Source organism: Rhineura floridana, chromosome 15 (genome assembly GCF_030035675.1).
Source record: "Rhineura floridana isolate rRhiFlo1 chromosome 15, rRhiFlo1.hap2, whole genome shotgun sequence".
Lineage (NCBI taxonomy): Eukaryota > Metazoa > Chordata > Lepidosauria > Squamata > Rhineuridae > Rhineura > Rhineura floridana.
The window spans coordinates 30,826,239-30,847,131 of NC_084494.1; the positions used below are offsets into that span (position 1 = coordinate 30,826,239).

General features: G+C 45.8%; 2 protein-coding genes across 4 annotated transcripts; one reads left to right on the plus strand and one right to left on the minus strand.

Annotated features, from left to right (window-relative positions):
- Positions 1-1,850: 1,850 nt before the first annotated feature.
- On the minus strand, positions 1,851-6,115 carry LOC133370946 (zinc finger protein 574-like). 2 transcript variants are annotated; one of them, XM_061597906.1, is made up of 2 exons: positions 5,775-6,115; positions 1,851-4,715 (listed from the first exon to the last, which is right to left on the minus strand). In XM_061597906.1, the coding sequence occupies exons 1-2, from the start codon at positions 5,816-5,818 to the stop codon at positions 2,153-2,155; spliced, it is 2,607 nt and encodes an 868-aa protein (XP_061453890.1). In that variant the 5' UTR covers positions 5,819-6,115; the 3' UTR covers positions 1,851-2,152. The 2 variants fall into 2 exon arrangements, with proteins under 2 accessions (XP_061453890.1, XP_061453891.1); XM_061597907.1 differs by lacking the exon at positions 5,775-6,115 and adding an exon at positions 5,442-5,693.
- Positions 5,991-17,293, plus strand: DEDD2 (death effector domain containing 2). Of its 2 annotated transcripts, none has more exons than XM_061597916.1 (6): positions 5,991-6,401; positions 7,416-8,093; positions 8,522-8,632; positions 8,944-9,072; positions 14,863-15,258; positions 16,440-17,293. In XM_061597916.1, exons 2-5 carry the CDS (start codon positions 7,619-7,621, stop codon positions 15,234-15,236), a joined length of 1,089 nt encoding a protein of 362 aa, XP_061453900.1. In that variant the 5' UTR covers positions 5,991-6,401; positions 7,416-7,618; the 3' UTR covers positions 15,237-15,258; positions 16,440-17,293. The 2 variants fall into 2 exon arrangements, with proteins under 2 accessions (XP_061453900.1, XP_061453901.1); XM_061597917.1 differs by having other exon boundaries at positions 6,392-6,480.
- The last annotated feature ends 3,600 nt before the right edge of the window (positions 17,294-20,893 follow it).

Consider the following 20,893-nt stretch of genomic DNA (forward strand, 5'->3'; position numbering starts at 1 on the left):
TTTTATTTAATCCCCTTCAGTTTCACAAGGGGTAACTTAATTCACCTGCATGTTCTTTGGTTAGCTGAAAGCTTAACATAGATAAAAGGGTGGTTTAACTTTTGAAAACCTGCTCATTTTTAAAGCAAGGTTTCTAGTTCCGAATTTGAAGTTTTTAAAATGTTACTAATATGGTCTCTGTATTGTGATAACATCTATCTTGATAATAGCCTGATGACTAAGGACTACAACTCACTATAGGCTGGCAAACACACATTTTTCACCATGTACATACATAACAGAACCACACCCAACTACCACCTCACCGTTTGGAATACCATTAGCCTCCATGGAGCTGGAAAATTGTGCATGCCTAAAGTTGTACATTTTTTTAAAAAAATCTGACATCTAGGATTGCAGGTACAGGAGGAACAAGAAAAGGAGGGCAGGGGAACCTCTGCCCCACCAGATGTTGGACTACATTTCCCATAATCTCTGCCCAGTAGCCAGCCTGACCAGGACTAATGGGAGTCCAACAACATCCAGAGGGCTACAGGTTCCTTACCTTTGCTATAGGGGTTAGGAGGCCCAGGCACAGAAAATGCAGAAGAGTATGCAACAAAGGGGTTCTGGATATGTTCCACACTGCAGTTTAATGGGACAGTGGAAGGGTAGCTCTATGGTGTGTGTGTTTTGTGACATGCAATTATATTAGCATGAACAAACACTTTATTTGCAAAGTAGTCTTATTCCCTCCTTTACCTACAGCTGGTTAAAGGCCTTTTAAAGTTTGGCCTTTGGTTCCAGCCAATTCTAAAAAAACTCACCAACTGAATATTTACCAGCTGAAGTTGAACCTGAACCTCTCTGTACAGTGTACATAACACAGCTGTGGCTCTGCCCTACCCAAAGCAGCTGTGTAACTTGGTTACAGTTGGTGTAATTAGACCAGTTTCCCACTAAAAAACCCCCATAGATTTGCCCCTATATTTCAAGCCTATTTCCAGTCAACTGAGAGCAGTGGTACACACATTTAGTTCACAGAGGCCAGTCTCCCATGCACCTTGTTCAGATAAAGTTAAAAATTCTGAAAATATATTCATTCTTTCTGATCAAAAACTTAGCTCTCCCTCATTTATCTTACCCTTTTTGTTAACAAATAGAAACTTAACACTTAACTACAGCAGCCATAGAAGATCTAGTCTGTAGCTGTGCCTATTTCACTGAAGTGATGTGACTGTTCACAGAAAGACCCAATATAACCTACTCAACACAAACAGTTTCCTGGCAGAAGTTCATGGCCACAAACGCAACAGCTTCCTTTGCCTCCCATTCTGATATTTTTTTTTGCCTGATAAACATCTTAAGACTCCAGCATTTTTTCTTTTATCACTCAAAATTAAAAAGACACATTAAAATTGACCAATATATTTCAAGTCACCTAGATAGGGTACTGGCCCCATTCCCCCACTATTTTTTTAAAAAAAACATGACTACACCTTCAGCAATAGTTGCATCTTCAAAACAAATTAGTTCTACCTGTTGTACAGAAGGGGCAGTTTTAACAAACGTGGCTTGTTGTGGTAGGTAGGAGTGAAGAGCTGCATGTGTCAACTCTTCTTTCTGTAAAATTATCAAAGAACTATTTCCCCACCATACCAAAATGTGGCAACACTACCCCAGCATGAAAAGGCTTTGCTTTCAATTATCTGATCAACAGGAAACAATTCCATTATTTCCTGGGAGCAGAGGAATAGTACTAGAGAGTGAATTTAATGGACAAGCTAGCAGCAGAAGGGCATATTAGGTATTAGTATTAGGTCATTTCATAGGCCCTCATCTACAGAGATAGAACGAAGAACTTAACAGAGTACAACAGAACTTTTTGTTTTAATTTACAATAAATGTAGAGGTTGTAGCAGAGATGGATGGTCTAACTCTGTTTCACAGCACCAGCTCCTGCCAAAAAAAATCCTCCAGATGGGGTTAGAAGCTAGACCCCACCACCAAAGTGAACAGGTTCCATAAGAGCACTGAGATTGGTAGGCAGGATCCACTGGTGGAAACAAGCTAAACTGATGCATGGAAGAAAGAAAGCTGCCTCCTGACGTGTATAGGGCCTTTGAACTAAGAAGAGATCAGGGCTGCTCAGCTTCTATACAAAGGTATTAACCTAGATGTTGCCTTCTAGGGTAGTCTGATAGATTTCTATTGTTTCCACCAAAGGGAGGGGCTCAGCACTCTCAATGATAGCAATAGTCTCTCCAATCTCAGTGCACATGATAATTTGGGTGGGCTGGCCAGTAGCCACAAGAGACCCAGCAGATTGACATGCATCCTGGCCAGCAGCCAGTTCAGTATGTGTCTTGCGATGACTTCGCAGGTTGGAAAGAGTCTTGAAAGTCTTGGGGCAGAGGGGGCAGGCATGGGGGCGCTCCCCAGTGTGGATGTGCCGGTGCTCAGCAAGGTGCATGGACTGCACAAAAGCCTTGCCACAGTCTGGACAGCGGTAGGGACGCTCCCCAGTGTGAAGGCGCCTGTGCTCCCGCAGGTGGGTAGCCTGCCGGAAAGCCTTGCCACAGTCTGGACAGGGAAAAGGGCGTTCACCTGTGTGGATGCGCTGGTGCAGCTGAAGCCCAGAAGCTGCCACGAATGCCTTGCCACAAACAGAGCACTTGTGAGGGCGCAGGCCAGCATGGCGCTGTTGGTGCCGGCTCAGCCCATTGGGAGTGGTGAAGGCTTTCCCACAGAGTGGGCAAAGGTAAGGACACTGACCTGAATGTACCAGCTGGTGTACTGCAAGCTTGGCCAGTGAGCCCATATACTTGCCACAAGACATGCAGAGGAAAGACTGTGCCGTTGCCTGGTCACGTCGCTTGGTACAGCGGTGCTCCTGCAACTTGGAAGGCAGCAGAAAGAGAGCCCCGCAATCTGGGCAGCACTGGGGCTCATGCCCAGAATGGGTAAGCCGGTGAAGTTCCAGCAGACGACGGCGTGGAAAGGATTTGTCACAGTCTGGGCAAGGAAAGGGCAAGCACCCGGTATGCACAGTCCGGTGCAGAGCCAACTGGTGGGCTCGGGAAAAGGCTACACCACAGTCTTCACATGAGTGAGGTCCCTCTCCGGTTGGTACCATGTGCAAGAGGCGGTGCTGGCGAAGGTTGGAGGACTGGGTGAAACGCTTGTCACAAACCTGGCACTGGTAGGGGCGTTCTCCAGTGTGCGTCACATGGTGTCGTGCCAAGTTAGCCTGAGAAACAAAGGTCTTGCCGCACTCTGAGCACTGAAATGGCCTTTCACCGGTGTGTGTCCGCAGGTGGTTCCGCACATGCACCAGCTTCTTGAATTTTTTGCCACATGTGGGGCATTTGTGCTTGCGCTCTAGAACGTGCACTACTCGCTTGTGCCGAACCATCCGGATGTGAGTAGAGAATGCCTTTCCACACTGAGGGCACAGGAACCCAGCGCTGGGCACTTCTTCTGATGTCCCTGGTGGGGAGGAGGAGGGGATAGAGACTGAGCCATTTACAACCAACTCTCCACCATTTGGTGTTGGCTCAGGAGGCTGGCTGGGTGCATGATCCCCTGCCCCACGAATAGGTGGAATCCCACTCTTGCCAGCATGTGTGCGTCGATGGTAAAGGAACTTGGTCATATTACTGAAAGTCTTGCCACAGTGACAGCGGTGTAGGGGGTTGGCAGTATGGCTCTTTCGGTGCATGATCAAGGTCATCTCGGTAGAGAAGCCAAGCCCACAGTCCACGCAGAGGTAGAGTGCCTCTCCTTTGTGAATGCGCATGTGCTGCTCAAGGGATGCCGCCTTTTTGAAGATCTTGTTGCAGTTGGGACATTCATATGTGCCGTCCACATGCACTCGCTGGTGAGCCAACAGCCGCTTGGCTGTTGTGAAGCCACGCTGGCACTCACCACAGAGAAACTCTTCACTGCTTGCTGTGTGCTCCTGCTGGTGCCTCCGTAGTGCCTCCACTGTAACAAAAGCCTGCTTACACTCACTGCAACAGAAAGCCTGAGCAGGTGGAGGCGCTGCTGGGGGTTCCTGATGACATGGCAGTGGGGATGCATGTTGACTGCAAATCTCCTGTGTGGTGGCCTCAGATGGCTCCCCGCTCTCTTTCTCAATCTCAGTAAAGTGTTCACCCTGATGCTCCAACAGTTCCTCAGGTGTTGGGAAGAGACAGGAACACTCTGTACACTCATAGGGATGCATGAATGGAACTAGCTGAGGATATGATGCCTCAGAGGGTGGTGGGGAAACTGGCTGGGAGGGTGGTGGAGTTGACGGGTGGGAGGCGGTTGAAGCCTCTTGCTTCAGATGTGTTTGGCGATGTGCTAGCCATAGGCCAGTAGATGGAAAGAGTTCATTACACTCATTGCATTGGTAACGGATCTGTCCAGTGGTAGCTGGTGGAGGCTGGAGCCGGGTTGGCACCTCTCTGGGATGCACTTCTTGGTGGGCTAGCAGTTCATCAGGTGACAACAGGACACACCCACACTCCAGACACTGATAGCGGTTGTCCTGCTGGGCCCCTGTGTCTACAACAGTGGCAGCAGCTGCAGGTTCATAGGGCTCCCCTAGATGGCTCTGTGGGGTCTGCTGATGGATCAGCACCTCCTCCAAAGTGTTGTAGAGAAGTCCACACTCTGAACACATGTACTTATGCTGGAAGAACAAAGATGAAGGCACCTCCTCTTCCATGACTTTGACAATCTCACAGCTGCAAGGGAGAGAGAAGCCACGGCGAGTTAAAGGATCATGACTGAACAAGAAAGGGCTAAAGGCAATAAAAAGGGTTCAAAGAGTTTAATCTATAGATGCATGGCTGTTTGAGCACAAAAAAAGAGGAAAAGAACATTACTTTTTAGGAAGCACCATAATGTGATGAGAAAGGTAAAGAAATGACAGGACAAGTAGAGCAAAAGAGCTCATTAGTGCATGTGTGTGCAATAAATAATAGTGGACACAGATTAAAATAAACTTAATGCTCCTTACAGGAATGATGGGAGGATAAAAGGGCAATGCTATGCATACCACCACAGAAAATAAGGAGGAAGAGGTCTGCTTTAATAGACACCTGAACAGCAGATAAGATTATACAGGAAAGGAAAAACTGGTGTCAGCCCCAAATGATCAGTTTATAGGTTTCACACACTCCCCACCACCTTTTAAAGAGCTACTTATTCCCCTCCTTCGTGTCCTGTCAGTGCCACTGCTCCGACAGTTTAAAAGGGGGAAGAGATTTCCCTGTGGGGAGACAGTGTATCGCTGGTATGGGGGAGGGGGGCTGCGACCTCACAGATTTGTGGGGTATTCTCTATAATGCGGCCAGAAAGGACAGGGGTGGGGAGGTGTGACTGCGGAAGCTTCATGTGGTGGAGGGGGAGGAAGGAGGCCGAGGGTGGGCTCGGGTGGGCTCGGGTTGTGGGAGGAACGCCGCACTCACCCGGCCCGTGGGCCTAACCCACTCCTGCCACCGCTGCTTTCTCGCCCGCCTCCCTGCCTGCTCTCTCCTCATACAGGCCCGGCTTGGCCTAGGCTGCACCGCGCCCTCTCATTGCCTCCTCCACAAACCCTGTGGAGCCAATCAGCTGCCTCGATACTAAGGGGGCGGTTCGGCTATAGAGGCTCAGCAACGTCACGGCAAGCCAAACCTCAGGCGGGACGAGTAGTAGAGGAGGGGCATGAGGCGGCCATTCAGGAAAGAGATAAGAGGCGGGCAGTGGTGGCTCTTTAGCTCCACCCAGTCAGGTGGAAGGAGATATTCGTTTTCCCCCACCTCCTCTTCTCCGTGCGCATGTTACGTAACTCCGGCCGCTCCATCGACGCTTCCTCACCTTCCCTCGCTTACGTAATCAGCGCCGTCTCCTTGACACCGCTTGCCCCGTTTACGTAAACATTGTAAATTATGTGCGTCTGCGGGTGCGGAGAGAGAGAAAGCGAAGGCGCTGCGCTTATATCGTAAAGCAGCCTCAGTTAATACTTGACACTACCTAACTAGCGTGATTAGCCGTTCTTTAGGACGCGCAAGAAGCGCAGCAACAGCGTCGTCGACTGTGAGCTGATCGGCACAGCCGTGGTGGAGGCCGAACCTTCGAGCGGCTCCTCCCCCGCACGTGGGTCACGAGGACACTAGCGGACTGTCCGCGTGAGCCGAGGGAGGGCGACGCACGCGCCGTCGGCGGTTACACCGACTAGAGGCCGGGCGAGGCGTGCGCAGCCAGGGAACCTGCTGCGTTGGGTGGGGGCAAGGGGAAAAAAAAAAAGAACAGCCCAGACGCATGCGCGGCTGATAGTGGTGGGGTGTCGAGCGAGGCTTGGTCGGCGCAGGCGCAGGCGCACTGGCGTCGAAGCTACCAGAAACGTCGGAACGGCGGTGTCTAGAGCTGTAGCGGCGAAAGAACTGGTGAGGGGATTTTTGTTTTGGGTGGGGAGAAGGAAAAAAAGAAAAAGACGACGGGGAAGAGGACAGAGAAAGAAGCAAAGTGGGTTCTGTGGTGGGGCTCTGAGGGGAGGGAAGTGTATGGGCTGGGGGCGGTTAAGGGAGTTGTTTACCGGGAAGGAAAGCCGGAAAGGGGGGGAGGGGAAAAAAGAGAGGGGGGTTGCGCGAGAGGCAAAGGATCGTCGAAAAAGAGGGGGAGGAACATCTGTGAGGCAAGAATGGAAAAATACTGGAAGAAGGCGGAGGCCGGGGAGGGGAATGTGAAGAGTGGGGGGGGGGAGTCCCAGAATGCCCTCACTTAAACACGAGAAGGTGATGTAAGTAGGAGAAGAAGAAAACAACAAAGGGTGTGGGCGTAGAGGAGACGGCGACAGCCGGGCTACGGTGGGGGATCGGCGTTCAAAGCCCCCCCCGGAACTGTTTGTTCTTGGAGGGGTGGAGTCAGGCTGGCTGTTGGGGGGGGAGGAGGAGGAGGAGGAGGAGGGGGGTTGAAAGAAGGCTCTGCCGGCATCGATAGAGGGGGGAGGGCTCTGCGCCAAGATGGGGCTGAGCCTCAGACACGGGGCTTGTCCACACCTTTGCTGGGTTGGGCTTGCCCTTGCGACAGGGTTCTAGGAGAGCGGAGAACGCTTTCTTCTTGCGAAGGCGATGTTGCTGCCATCTTGTGGCGCATTTAGCACCGTGTCCTTCGGAAGAGGCGGCAGCTCGGCCATGAGACGGCATTTTGTTGACTAATGGGTAGCTGGAGATAGGGATTTTCTCTCTCATCTCTTTGTCGCCTGAACTTCGCCTCTCTCCTTTGGCTGGAAAACAATGCAGAATTAGAAATGGCATAAGAGATGAAAATCATTCCCCTCCCCTTTGGAATCTGTAACTTCTGCTTATGTGTGGATTTGTGTGTGCCTGTTTTCTTAAGCAGTGTTAGGTGAGGCAAGAGTGGGTGCTGTGCTCTAATCGTTTCCATCTCTCCTCTTGCAGACTTTAGTGTAGCAGTGTTGTGAGTCTGAATCCAGAAGGATTCTTCTTCAAGGCTTCTAACCGTTTCCAAGCTTCTCTTTAAGTCTTGTAACGTACACAGCCTGCTGAGACGTGGCTCTTTCCCTAAGTATTCAAACCACTACACATCTGTTGTATCCCACTAGCTCATAACAGTAAAATCCTCTCAGGATTAGTGTCTCCATATGGTTGACATGAGGAGGCCACTCTTTGCCCACATCTGGGAGGAGGAAGAATGTCTCGAGTACTATGGAATGATTTCCTTGCACCAAATGTTTGAGGTGATTGGTTCCCAGCTCACAGAGAATGACATGGAAGTACTTTCTTTCCTTCTGGATGAGACGCAGCCCTGGACCCAGCTGCTGGATCCTGCCCTTTGGGCTGTGGCAGCAGCAGAAGAGAGTGATGCTGAGACTACTTCACCTGTGCTAGAGAGCTGGAAGAGGAAAAACGAGTGTCGGTGTAACTTGGGCAAGACTGATAGTAATTCTGAGGTTGCTGCAGAGAGGCAGCTGCCCAAGAATGGTGTCCAACTGCTCCTGGAGCTAGAGAGGAGGGGCAAATGTGATGAAACCAACTTTATGCAACTTCTGCAGCTCCTGAGAGTACTAACAAGGCATGATCTGCTGCCATACGTCACACTGAAAAGGCAGCGTACAGGTACTGGGCCATAAAAATAAGAGTGTGTTCAGCTAAATTCTATTGAGTAGACCCATTGAAATTAAGGGGCCTAAATTAATCATGTCCATTAATTTCAGTGGGTCTACTCTGAATGGGACTAATGTTGGGTACTACTTAGTGTCCTTTCACGCTTTTCAGTCAGGAAGTATCTTTTTCCCTTCAATGGATGCTTAATCATAGCGTACAATCCAGCTTTTTTGCATGCATTTTAGCAATAGAAAGGTTTTTATGGGTGGAATGGATATAAGGATATTGCTTAGCTGAGAATATTCTGAACTTAGGTACTTCTGTAGAACTGATACGTGAGTTAATTTGACGTTTGGTGTTGCTTTCCTGTAGACCTGTTATTCGCTGTTGACATTGTCTCTTCCTTCTTTGAGTTTTTTAAAAAAAACTTTTAATTTTAGTTTCACCTGAAAGATACACTTATGGACCATCTGTCCTGTCATCAGACCAGCAGGTGGACAACTGTCTCAATTCAGCCTCTGCACAGCCTCGAAACGATCAGTGGGAGACAGGTGTGTGAGTTGTACAGTTTTGTGATTTCCTTTTGTCCTTGCTAAGTGTCACTTCGTGTTTCATATAGTAGTTATACAGAGCTATCAGTTTGTACATATCTCTGTTACTTGTCTATATGTTGTCTGCTACAGATGTGAATATATTTTTGCTGCCTTGTATAAAAGGTGGCAATTGCTTATAAGTTCTTACTGTGTGTATTTGATATTGTGAGATTGGGGGAGTTAGGACAGCAGCTGTATGGAATCCCGAGCTTTAATTGTCAGGCTTTGGTGTACCAGGTAATTGCTTATTCCCCTATTTTCCTCTCCAGGCTCCAATTCCAGCAAAAGGAAGCGAGTAAGCAGAGGCCGGGCAAAGTCTACTCCCCGCAGGCGGCGGGGAACCAAAACAACTTCTGCTCCAATGCAGGAGGTTCAGACTCCGACCAAAGTCACCTGTGGTAGGTGTCTGCCTGACATGTGGTGTGTTCTGGGGCTCCCTTAAACTGTTTTTATAATGGCCACGAAACCATTTTAAAATGCTCATTAGCAGCTTGGTTTCTGTTAAGGGTCTGATCATCATTCATCCTCTCTTGGCTGGAGCCAAAGGGGGAAAGGGTTGTGGGAGGAAAAAGTATATTTGTAGCCGCAATGCAGGCAGTTTTGTTCTATGTGAGTGAACTTGAGTTTTGGCTTGCACTATTAGTTTCAGTTCAGATCCGGTGATAGGACTTGATCCCAGTGCAGTGGGGGAATGGAGCTTTGCCCCCCTTTTTGGGGTGAGGGTGGGAATTATCTCACCCACTCCTTGTTACGTTGTCTTCAATTCTCGGTGTGAACTGGTCATTTTTACTGTTAGTGCTTCAGAAGGTCCAACTCTTTATCTATTTATTAAATCAGTTGTATACCCTGCCCTTCAGGCCAAAAATGCTGAGGGCATTTTAACACAAAATAAAAAGTTTTATAAATGAAGGAAAGGATGCCTTCAGTTTACTAACTCCTTAGCACCAGTTGCTGGGAGGGATGTAGAGGCTGTTACTTGAGTATACTGTTATTTGTGATATGCTGGTCTTGGAGAGAGACTGGCATAGCTATTCTGATGCTTTCTCTACTGAATCTGCCATTTTCCTGGTTCAATCATCTCAGATTAAAAACATTTCAGCTTCTGTTCAAACTATATGTATATGTCCAATTAAAATGGTTAACCATTGAAAAGTTTTTGATTGAAAATGACAAGGTCTGAAAGTTTTGGATGTGCCACAGGTTATTTCTTGTGGAATAAAGTTTAATTATTTTAAGGACAAAAAAGCTTCTTGCAAAGCTAATTATCTCATACTAAGGGATCTTCAGAAAGAATGATTCCTGGTCAGATTGCAAGGAAGTATGAAGAGGTGGTCAAGCTTGTGAATGACTTGTCAGTGTTCTTAATTTCTGGCCAAAACAATAACTGTAATATCTCATGGAAGGTCTTCTGCAGCCTTCTTTCAAAGTCCCAGCCATGGAGTTTTGGTATTTATTTAGTAGGATATTGTAGATGATGTCTGGTTCTGTCTCTGACTTTCTAAAGGAGTTACTTTTCCTGACTTGGTCAGTAGTACCAGCCCATTAAACTGGATTTTTTTTTAAATCCCAGACTCTTCTGAATTGCATATTAAAACTCAGTTGAGTGAATTGTATTCAGATTTCTGACTTAATTTCTAGCTCAATACTGAGTATCTATCTCTAAGACCAGCATATGTCATCCTCTAACTCGGGGCTTCAAATACGCATTCCCATATGGTGAGAAATTCTATATAGGGAAACTGTGAAATTTGTATGTGACAACTCACACAGTTTTTACAGTTACCCAGAGGTGCTTTGTGTTGCACATGCATAACATTTGAAGTGGCTCTCACCCAGCAGGTGGATGCCAAGGGTTGGTGTAGGATTCCTACATAACTCAATGTGCTATTGTCTTTGTGTCAGTGCAATGCAAATGAAACAAAAGCAAAACCACAAAAACGCTTGTCTTACCATCTGACCAATTTACAGGCAATGGGTTCTAATGAAGGAGGTTCAAAAATAATGCAATGAGTGTCAAAACTGCAACTTCAAGGTGCAGCTAAGGCTTCTGCCGGGTAGGTGCAAGGATCAAACTGTAAGCTCCAACACTAGATTGTTGCCTGTATACTTTATAATATTGCCTTGCTTTGCTGGGGCAGAACTTAACTAATGTTTTCCAGGCAGCTGCTTCTGAAATAAGCTCTGCATTTAATAACACTTCTGAGTTGCACACTTAAGCTTGGGAGTCTGACACCGATCTCCTTTTTCAGTGTGCAACTTCCTGGGCTATTTCAGCCTACAGAAGCTAGAGCTTAGTTACTGAAAGAGCATACAAAGCCCAAATGATCTTTTTTTGTTGCTGCTTGATTTCTGCCAATTCTTTCTCAATCCACCATTTAAATTCCAGGTTACTAAGCAAAAGTTGATGATAAAGAGACTCTGTCTCTCTTGTGCACTCCTCTCACAGAATGGTCTCGCAAAGGTAAATGAATCCATGCACCCAAATTTCCACCAGTACTTTTGTGAAAGCAAATCTCTGTGTTTAAATGTGTGCTGAGTTAACCTATTTCCAGAGGAACCATGGACAGCCCCACCCTGCATGCCAGCCTCAAACAGCCCATTCATAAAGGCATTTTGGCTATTCTGATGCTCAGTGGGGGCAAGACTGCATTGGCAGTTCCTGGGATTATAACAATATATAGAGGCACTGCTGGGGAGGGGGGTTGTGCTGCAAACCTCCAGCAAGGTCTGATGGAAACGGGCTGGGTGCCACAGCTATGAGGGGTGTGCCTCTTGTGGGACAGTCATCAGTTGATGTCTCAAATGCCAATCCATTAAAGGCTTTGGTTTGCTAGATAGGGGAGCAAACAGCTCCCACATCAGAATGTCCCATTATGTATATAGCTACTGCTGCAGATATCAGGCCAGTGTAATCTGCCATGGAATCCTCCTGGGCTTCTTTTAATCCCTTTTGCTTAGGGCAGAAACATTCCCTTAACTACATCTGTCCGTAAAACATTTCCATCAGTTTTCTTGGACAGTTTTCCTCTGGCCAGTCAACATTTATCATTGGTGAAGGAGCTGCTTACCATTAATAGCTCTAAGATCTTCCAGTGTTTTCACTTCAAAATCCACTTGTATTGTTTTGCTATTCTCTTGCAATAAATCTGTCATTAGGATGAATGTTACTCTGCATTGATCTGTGTGCCACTTGGTCGTTCTCGAGAATAAGCAAGAACACACATCCTGTGTCCTTGCAGTGAGAATTCCTGTGTTGCGTCTGGTATCTGCAGCAGTCCCAGTTATCAGCTTACCTAGAAGCAAGGCCAGGGTTTCGCGCCATTTTGTGTTCTTTTGCCATATTGAATCTCAGAATGATTTCTTGATGTTGCCATGTGCTAAAAGTCTTGAACCATGTTTCTCTCGGTCCACAGTTGAAATTCATCCTTGGAAAAGCATAAGTATTGGCCCAGGCAAGCGGGCCAAGTACCAGACACTGGTAAAAATACCCAGACAAACTAAAAAGCAAAAACTTAAGTGTGGCCCTCATGATTATTTCAGCTGCCTGTTCACCGCTTCTCCTATGTTAGAAGCGACCTGCGTCTGGACCCTGCAGTGCTCTTGTTAAACAAGCTGTGAGGGACACGGCCTTGGACTCTGGGACTTGTTGTCTTCTGCACAATGGAGGCATTTTTGCGCGGTTAAATTGTCTGTAATGAGTTTTGCTGGCCTGTAAATATAAATCTGTGTGTCAAGCGGGCAATATAGTATATGGAGTAGAGCTAAATTGGTACTCTGTGCTAGTTCTTCCATGCTTGTTGGGCCTTCTGCTCTTGGTTTGTAATCACTTAATAGTGCTGAACACATGCTACGGGGTTGCATGGATGATGAGGTGACAGGCCCCATTCTCTGAAACCATCCTACTTGAGTGAGTCTTGTTTTTGTGACTCAAACTTGGGAAAAGACATTGACAGAAGCCTCTGCAGTATCAGGATTAGTGGCATATTTTCAAGCTTCTGTACTTCCAAACAGAAACCACAGTGGGATTATTTCACTGGGACTGGGGCCTGAAAGTGGAGGGTTGGGTGGGTACAATGGTGTTTGTGCTGCCTCAGCTGGTGTTATTATTGCATATATAGGTGAAGTGTCTTAATTAGATGCAGTGGTTCAGGGCTAGCATTACTGCTGGCTGGCTATGGCCATGGAACCATTGCCCACCTCATACAAATCAGTTGTGCAGGAACCCTCCCCCCACAGCCATGTAGTTTATATGCATCCTGTGTTTTGAAATAAAAGCTTTCCCCCACAAAGTTAATACTTAAGTAGTTTTACCCTGTCCTGGGGGAGGAAGAGGCTCCAGTCACTTAAATGGGACATAACTGTGACACAAGAGGTGCCAGTACATTAATGCCAACTCTGACAGCTGCTATCATTCTGTTCTTCAGAGCACTATTGATACTAGAAAGTGGGTGGGATGGGGGTATTCAGCTGAAATCATGTGCCAAACCATGGATGCAAAACATGTGTATCTGTGCTATGTACACTACTAATAAAATGGAACCTCTCAGTGGCTCTGCACATAGCTAGCATATTGGGTGGGAGGCTAAGTTTGGAATGTAAGAATGGTTTCCAGTGGGCCCTACAGCTGTGCTCTTTTAACATGCTGCCCTATCAAGGCAAGTAGGTGCTTGTATATGCTGTGTACAAAATAATTGTGGGTATCTCTGCCCCCATATCAAGGGGGTCTTTTCAAGTAAACCCTACCCAATGTAGACACCTTGAAATTAATGAACCTAAGTTAGTTGTATCTATTAACTTCAGTGGGTCTACTCTTGAGTAGGACTAGCATTGACTACTACCCAAGGTTTATGGTACATTATCTTGTATGGAAATGGCACACCTTCTAGTATAAACACTTTATTACCTGGACTAAATGGTGCTGTTTACTGGCCAATCTGCCATGGAATAAAAAATTTAACTGACAACTGTTAATACAAGTCATTGCACAGCTGTGCTGTTGCTCATCTGGAAAGAAGGGTTCAAAGTGTCATGCTAGTTGAAAACTAGCAGTTGGCTACCAAAAAGCTGCCTTGTAGCTAACTGGCATGGGTGGGTGTGGGCTCCAGGCCGTACAAAGTTGCTGGTAAAGGGCTGTGACTGCACTTTGAGTTAATGCTTCTACAGGTGATGACCACAAGACACAGAGAAATTAAAGCTGACGGCCTTGTTGAGCGTATGTAATACATCACCTGCCTCATTTTTTTTAACATACCCTACTCTGTATTTGTTCCATTTCTCCCTTCCTCTTGAACCTTTTACATTTTTGGCTACAATGCTGATAATATTTTGGGCAACTGAACAAAAACCTGCCCACTGTCCATAGTTAAAGCTGGACTTCACTAATTTCTGGGAAATCTAGAAGCACAGTAATAAACCTGTCTTGTAGGAAGGCACTCACCAGATGGCTAGAACGTCATTAGCTTAAAGCTTGAGTTCTTCCACAGAAAAGTCCAGTTGGCTGTCTGGTTAGCTTTAGTTCAGAATCTCCAAAGTTTCTTCCTTTCAAGTCAAGAGGGTTTATGGCCCTTTATAAAGCTGTGGTTCAGGCTGATAACACCTTCACTGCTATTTTTTCATGAATAAGAACAACAAGCTAAAGTAACTTGGAAATACTTGAAAATGGCTGGAGGCTTTTTCAAGAATTTATTCCATTGGTGGTGACCATCATAAATGCTGCAGATAGCTCAACAGGTATGGTGTAGTAGGGGAGGCATACTAGATTAAAGTTTCTGTTCTTCTGATACTGGGGTTGGGAATTGAGATAAGATGTACCGGAAGATCTTAGTGAATTATACATTACACAATGCATTTTGATGTGGAACATTGAACCTGAAGCATTAGTGAAGTTCAGCTCTTAACTTTGTGCCAAAGGTAGACTTTAAAAAAAAAAAAGAGTGTGAACACCCCTTGCTGGGACTGACCATCTCAAGGAACCTGATCTCTTCAGGAAACTTAGGTGGCCTGGATCTTCAGCTTGGTTGGCATTTATGTTCAGCACCTGTTCAGGGCCTTTGAACAGCCCAACTCTGGAATACCGTTGCATGACCATGTGTTTGTCTGCATGCTCTTTGTGTCCTCCAGTTCTAATGCCTCTTTTTCTCTTCCTTTCCCTTCCCTCTCTCTCTCTTTGTTCTGTGTGTCTTGCTCAGACATCCGGCTCCGTGTTCGTGCAGAATATTGTGAGCATGAGCCTGTCTTGCGTCAGAATGTGATGTCAAACAAGCAGAACCATCTGGAGCGTCAGTTTGATGTCTTTGGCCAGTCCAATACCATCCTCAAATCCCGTGACCTGGGCTCAATCATCTGTGACATCAAGTTCTCAGAATTGTCCTACCTTGATGCCTTCTGGAGTGACTATATGAATGGCTCACTGCTAGAGGCATTGAAAGGAGTTTTCATCACAGACTCTCTCAAAGAGGCCGTGGGCCAGGAGGCTATCCGGCTGCTAGTTAATGTGGATGAAGATGATTATGAGGAAGGGCGACGTCTGTTGCTGGAAAGCATTATTCCCCAGGCCTGGTAATTTCAGCCACTAGGAAATTTAGGTATGTTCCCTCCAGATTTGCTTGTGGTCGTATATGTGTTCATAACTCTGAATGCTTAGCAAGTTTCCCTGATCGTCAGCTGCCATCTTGCTTCATTGGCTCAACACAGGTAATTAATTTTGCAAGTGGCATTGGGCTTTTTGACTAGGTGATCCTACCAGATGACATGAGAATGCCCACTACCTTAATAAATTTGTGTGTTCAATGAAGAGATTGAGCTCAAGGCAATTGAACTGTTTTTTATTGTTTTATTCCAAAATACAAAACAAAATAGTTTTATTATTTGATTTATATCCTGCCCTTCCAGTAGGAGCCCAGGGAGGCAATATCTTACAATTACTAATAGAAGATAATGCATTTAACATTTTTCCTCTTTATGAGTAGGTAAGCGTGTTTGTAAGATCCATTGGCAACTTGGATATTTTCTGTATGCTTCATCATATTACAGATTGCACTTAGTATCTTTTCCATAATTTGGGAAAGGTTTTGGTAAATGTACTGCATATGTCCCTGATTGCATATGAGATGAAATCATACAACACCATAACTAGCTAAAACATTAATTAATCGTGAATTAAAGGCAAAACTAAAACATTGCCTTAAATCATGTTCATAAGTCAGTTTTTCTGCCACAGATCACTAGACCAGGAATATAAAATTCTGCTGATGAGTGAAAACAAATCCTACTGCAGCAAGATGCTTTTGTCCTAATTTTGTGATTTGTCCTGCTTCCCATAATATGCTGACAAAGGTCTTTCATTTACAAGATGGGGCTGATTCATGTAAGATAGTGGTAGGGGACTTGGGGTCCTCCAGATGTTGCTGGACTGTAACTCTGATCCTTCCTGGCTATTGCCCATACCTGTTGGGGCTGATGGAATCCAGTCTCCATTACTCTTCTTTTTCAGCAAGGCTGGGTCCTCGGGTAGATATTTTAACATGTAAAATAAAAGTTAAGACAAACATAAAGGATGACATGTTTTTAAAAAGTAGTTGAACTGAAAAAGTAACCAGACTAGAGTATCAGTAGCATAAATAAATCCCACGTAGTTTGGCAAATGAAAGTCCCATAGGCTCTCGGGAAAAAAAGCCTTCCTGGCTCCTGGATAACAGAGAAATGGGTATGTAGTTGGTAATCCTGGTTATCATCCTTAATCTTGTTTTTTTTTTCCCTTTTACAGGGCACTTCATTTTGACTCCCTGATTACCATGTGGCCTACTTACATTGGATATAGACTACGGGGGGGGGGCAGTCTTTTAGAAAAGGAATCTTTGTCCCGTTGTGGGGCATGGCTGGATCTTGGCAGCAACAACTCCAGCTGCTCTTGTAGAGGTTGACGATTTGACAGAGCATCAGGGAATGGTCTTAATTGACATTCAAGTGTAGCAGGGCTTGAATAGAGGCACCCACTCATTGTGGATTTCTCTCATTTTGAACTGAAAGGAACAGTTTTTGGGAGACACCTTGTCCTGATAATGAAGCCTAAAAGGGGCTTGAAACCCTTTTGGAATAAGTTGGTTTGTACATCATGCTGACTACCAGGATTTATGGTTTTTACTTTTCTTACAGAGGTGGGGAGCAGCCTCATTTTGCAGAGTTGGCTATGCACTTCTTAAGGCTGGCAGCAGGGCATGCTGTGTTTCCTGCTTTCCAAGGAAAGAAAAAAAATAAACTAATTTCCCTCAAATCTGATGTTGAGGGTGGACTTCCCTTAATTATACATCCAAGTCCCATGGTGAGAGAGTTGATAATTATAAAGGTGGAAACCCAAGTCACTTTTCTAAGGACAGTTGTCAGTTCTGTTGCTATTTGTACATAATATAAATAATAGGATTTAAAAAAAGGTGAAGAAGCTGTTCAGGTAGAATTTCTGAACAGATGACACTGCTTGACTGCAGTGAGAGGGCCAGAGGCCAGAAAGTTGTAATTTAAAAAGTTGTATTTTTTTTTTACAAAAACAGACTTTTTGACAAACAATTCTTAATGTATTGTATTTGCAAATGACAAAATGTCAATAAAGAAGAGAATTTGCAACTGTCTAGATTCATATTTCAGTCCTGGCAAGAACTGAAGTTGAGGTACAGAGTCCTGACTTCTAGACCCTGCAGTAATCAAACCTTATTTCTTGTTGAATGAGGGAAAGTAGTTTAGTCTGGCGTGCCTGCTGTTGAAGAAAGCTCAACAGCCACCCAAGAGCTACTGCAATGACTAATTTGGCAAAGAGGCAAGGCCAAAACCTTCCAATAAGACAGGCAGTAGAGGGCCAATCCCAGGAGCCCAAGAAGGAACAGGAGGGTGAGCAGGGACATGTTGAGTGAATCCCTCAACCCTTTGTTTAAAAGGAGATCCCGTTTGGGAAGACAAAATTCCTTATGTTCCTCTTGCATGCCTTACTGGTCTCAGGCCAAATGGGGGGGAAAAGGTAGATGAATTGGTTTCACTGCTGAACTACTAGTCTGCTTCAGGCCCCCAACAAGAGTGCAGAGGATCCAGATACCAGCCACAGCTTGCCCAGGGCTATCACCAGATTCCTATATCTGATATTTTAAAAAATCCTTTGTTAATGTAGTGCAGCTAAGCAGAGCTGTGGCATGTGGCTACCCAGATCCCAAGGGGGTGGATGCAGCCAGGAAAGAGAAGCACCAACAGTGATGACAAAGATTCTCTGCTAAATCTTGGCCCACTACCCTATGGGGGGGGGCATTGGCTGAAGAAATTAAACTGGCAATATCCCGCTGGCTCACGTTTTTCTGACTTCTGGTGTTGACATAAACAAGAACAATTCATCAACGTAATTGGGTCACAGTGGGGAAGTGAGAAGCTCATTGCTATATATACCACTTGTAACTTGTCTTGCCCCCCATGTCAAATCTCATAAGAACACATACCAATTAATTGCGGCAGGTAGTTTGTACAAAAGCAGCTGTGTAACACGGGTTGATGTCAGAACCCTTCTGGTGAGGGCTGTACTCAAGTTACTTGCAAATGTGCATATGAACCATAAGGAGGCTCATGCAAGATCTGGATTTTTTTCCAGTGTGGCTCTTCTCCCTTTCCTGTGCGCCTCCCCCTATTTCGTCACTTCTGTTTCTGCCAGACTCAGCCTTAATTTTTTTATCCTCCCCAGTATTCTTTGACCAGGCCTGTGTGTGTGTGTTTATTTTCTTGCGTTTATTCTGGTTCTGTCATGGAACCCAAGGTGGCATATGGGTCACCCATCCAATCTCTGACCAGACCCAGCAGCAGGAAGATCAGTTCTATGCCTTCAGACCAGACCCTAGAATCACTCCTTTTTATTTATTTATTAGATTTCTATCCTGTGCTTTCTGCCAGTAGGAGCCCAGGGCAGCACCATATTTAACAATTTCAGTCTTATTTTGTGCTACTCCTAAACCAAACCTTTGGACCTTTTTCACTTTAAATCTAGATGGAGGAAAGCAGTTTTGTGATTGGTGCAAAAGCTAGTCAATCAGCAACCTCCATAGATAGCTTTTTGAGACATGAAGACCTGTTCCATTCACTATGAACATTTGTCTCTAAAGGAAAGCATGGATTCACAGTGGGCTCACCTTAAGGTTTCTGCGTCTGTCCTGGGCCAGTCGAAGTCAGGAAAACTTGGTTCTGGCAAGCCATCCGCAAGCTGGTGTCTGTATCTGAGCCACAGAAATATCTACAGCTTTAAGATTACCAAACAATGTCAGCGACACGACCCATAATGGAAGGTGTCAATGAGATTCCTCTGGTATCTTCATTTCTTCACTGTGGCCTACCCCTAGCAGGACAGGCTGGAGAACTGTTCTAGATTTATAAATCGTTCAGGAGAGACACCAAAGACCTGACAGAAGATGGGCAACTTCTCCCATCCGCATCTGGGAGGAGAACCAACAGCATATGTCCTACCACTGCCATATGAACAATGTAGATTCATGCCTGTCCTTATTCACAAGTCTTTTTTTGCAGAGACGTCTACTCTGTTCCCTTTCCCCCACTGGTGTTGGCCCTTGGAACTGCCCAACAATACCAGATACAGATACCAAGCTGACTGCATCAAGTGGGACACAGGCAAGCAGGGAGGGCAGGTTTGTGGCACCTTAAAAGGCAAATTTGTGAACAAGCCTTATGCCATAAGATTTCATGGTACAGAGCCGAGACTGCTTCATCAGATGCGTGAAGTGTAATCCAAAATTAGCCATAAGGGCTGCAGAGAGGGGTTTAGCCTTGGGGGTTCCTCCAAGCTGATGAAGTGCGGACATCCCCATAGTGACAAGAATGCCTACTCTAGAGGCAAGAGACCCTGCGGTTCCTGGACTCCCATCAGCCCCAGCCAGCAAGGGCCAATGGGCAGGGATGATGGGAACTACAATCTTAACAGCATGTGGAGGGCCACAGATTCGCAGCCCCTGCCCTATTCCCTGGTCTGAGTAATCCTTACTGATGGTGCCAGCATTTTATTTATTTATTATTTGATTTCTATCCCGCCCTTCCAGCAGGAGCCCAGGGCACCATTTGGGAAAGTATGGATGGCCACCACTCTGTTTACTTGCCCAAGCAGCATTCCACTGTGAGGCACACTGGATTCTATATCGGAAGACCATCAGGGAGGGAAGAGCCCAAAGGCTCCTGGGCTGTGGGGCCATATTCTCTTCCCGCCATCACCACCATAGAATGCCCTTCATTCTACCACCTGGATCAGCTTTTGCAAGGCTGGTGCTCTTCAGATGTTTTGGACTACCAGTACTGCAACCCTCTGGAGCAGATTTTGAGGGTGTGGGGAGGCTGCAGGGCAGAGGAGAGCTCTGCTGTGTGTATGTAAGTCTGTTGCAAGTGTGGAATGGATAGACCCCATTTTTCTGAACTAAAACCTCCACACATTGTAGCCTTTTCCTTGTAGGGAAGTGGCTGCAGCCCCACCAATTGCTGGTGTTCATGAGTGGAGGAGAATTGTGTTCTCCCCCTTACTGGCTTCCCATAGATACCTGGTTAGCACTGCTGAGAACAGAATGCTGGACTAGATGGGCCTTTGGTCTTGATCCATAAAGTTTCTCTTACGTTCTTATGATAATGTTGGGTGCCCTTTTCGGCACTGTCTCCAGCTCTATGACATCCTTTTTGAGCGAGAGCAATCGTAACTATGCATAACTGTCTCATGATGGCAACAAGGCTCACAATAGCTAAACACTGGAGAGGCTTGAAAGGTGCTGTTCTCACCCACTGGTAGCAGAAAGTGTGGCACTTGGCCTTTCTAGAGAAGCTGACTGCAAAACTTAAAGTGACACAGGCATCTCAAGGAAGGATACATTTGTACAGACATGGTATCCATTCATAGTTTAGGTTCACACACACCCCTAATTATTATGCCCACAAATGGGATGCAAGATTTGGTCTGATTTTCCAGTACTATATCATATTAAAGTGTTGCTTTGGGTTAAGGGATAGTGTTTCCTAGTCTTTGACAAGGTGTCGCCAACCTCACTCATCAGTTATTTGATAAAACTTTTGCTACGTATGACCTCCTTGGTCTTGTGATTTCCTTCTTTTTCTGGTTTTGTTGTAGATTTTTCTTCTCTCATTTGAGTGGCTGTGTTGTATGTGGTTTTGGAATGTGTGTGTGTGTGGAGTCCCTCCTAAAATGTA

Bases quoted from the DNA above. Each gene is read 5' to 3' on its own strand.
- LOC133370946 (XM_061597906.1), bottom strand. From the start codon at position 5,818: ATGGAGCGGCCGGAGTTACGTAACATGCGCACGGAGAAGAGGAG. The intron at 4,716-5,774 runs GTGGGGGAAAAC...TCTCCCTTGCAG, and splicing joins ATGCGCACGGAGAAGAGGAG to CTGTGAGATTGTCAAAGTCA.
- DEDD2 (XM_061597916.1), top strand. From the start codon at position 7,619: ATGGTTGACATGAGGAGGCCACTCTTTGCCCACATCTGGGAGGAGGAA. The intron at 8,633-8,943 runs GTGTGTGAGTTG...TTTCCTCTCCAG, and splicing joins AAACGATCAGTGGGAGACAG to GCTCCAATTCCAGCAAAAGG. The intron at 9,073-14,862 runs GTAGGTGTCTGC...TGTCTTGCTCAG, and splicing joins TCCGACCAAAGTCACCTGTG to ACATCCGGCTCCGTGTTCGT.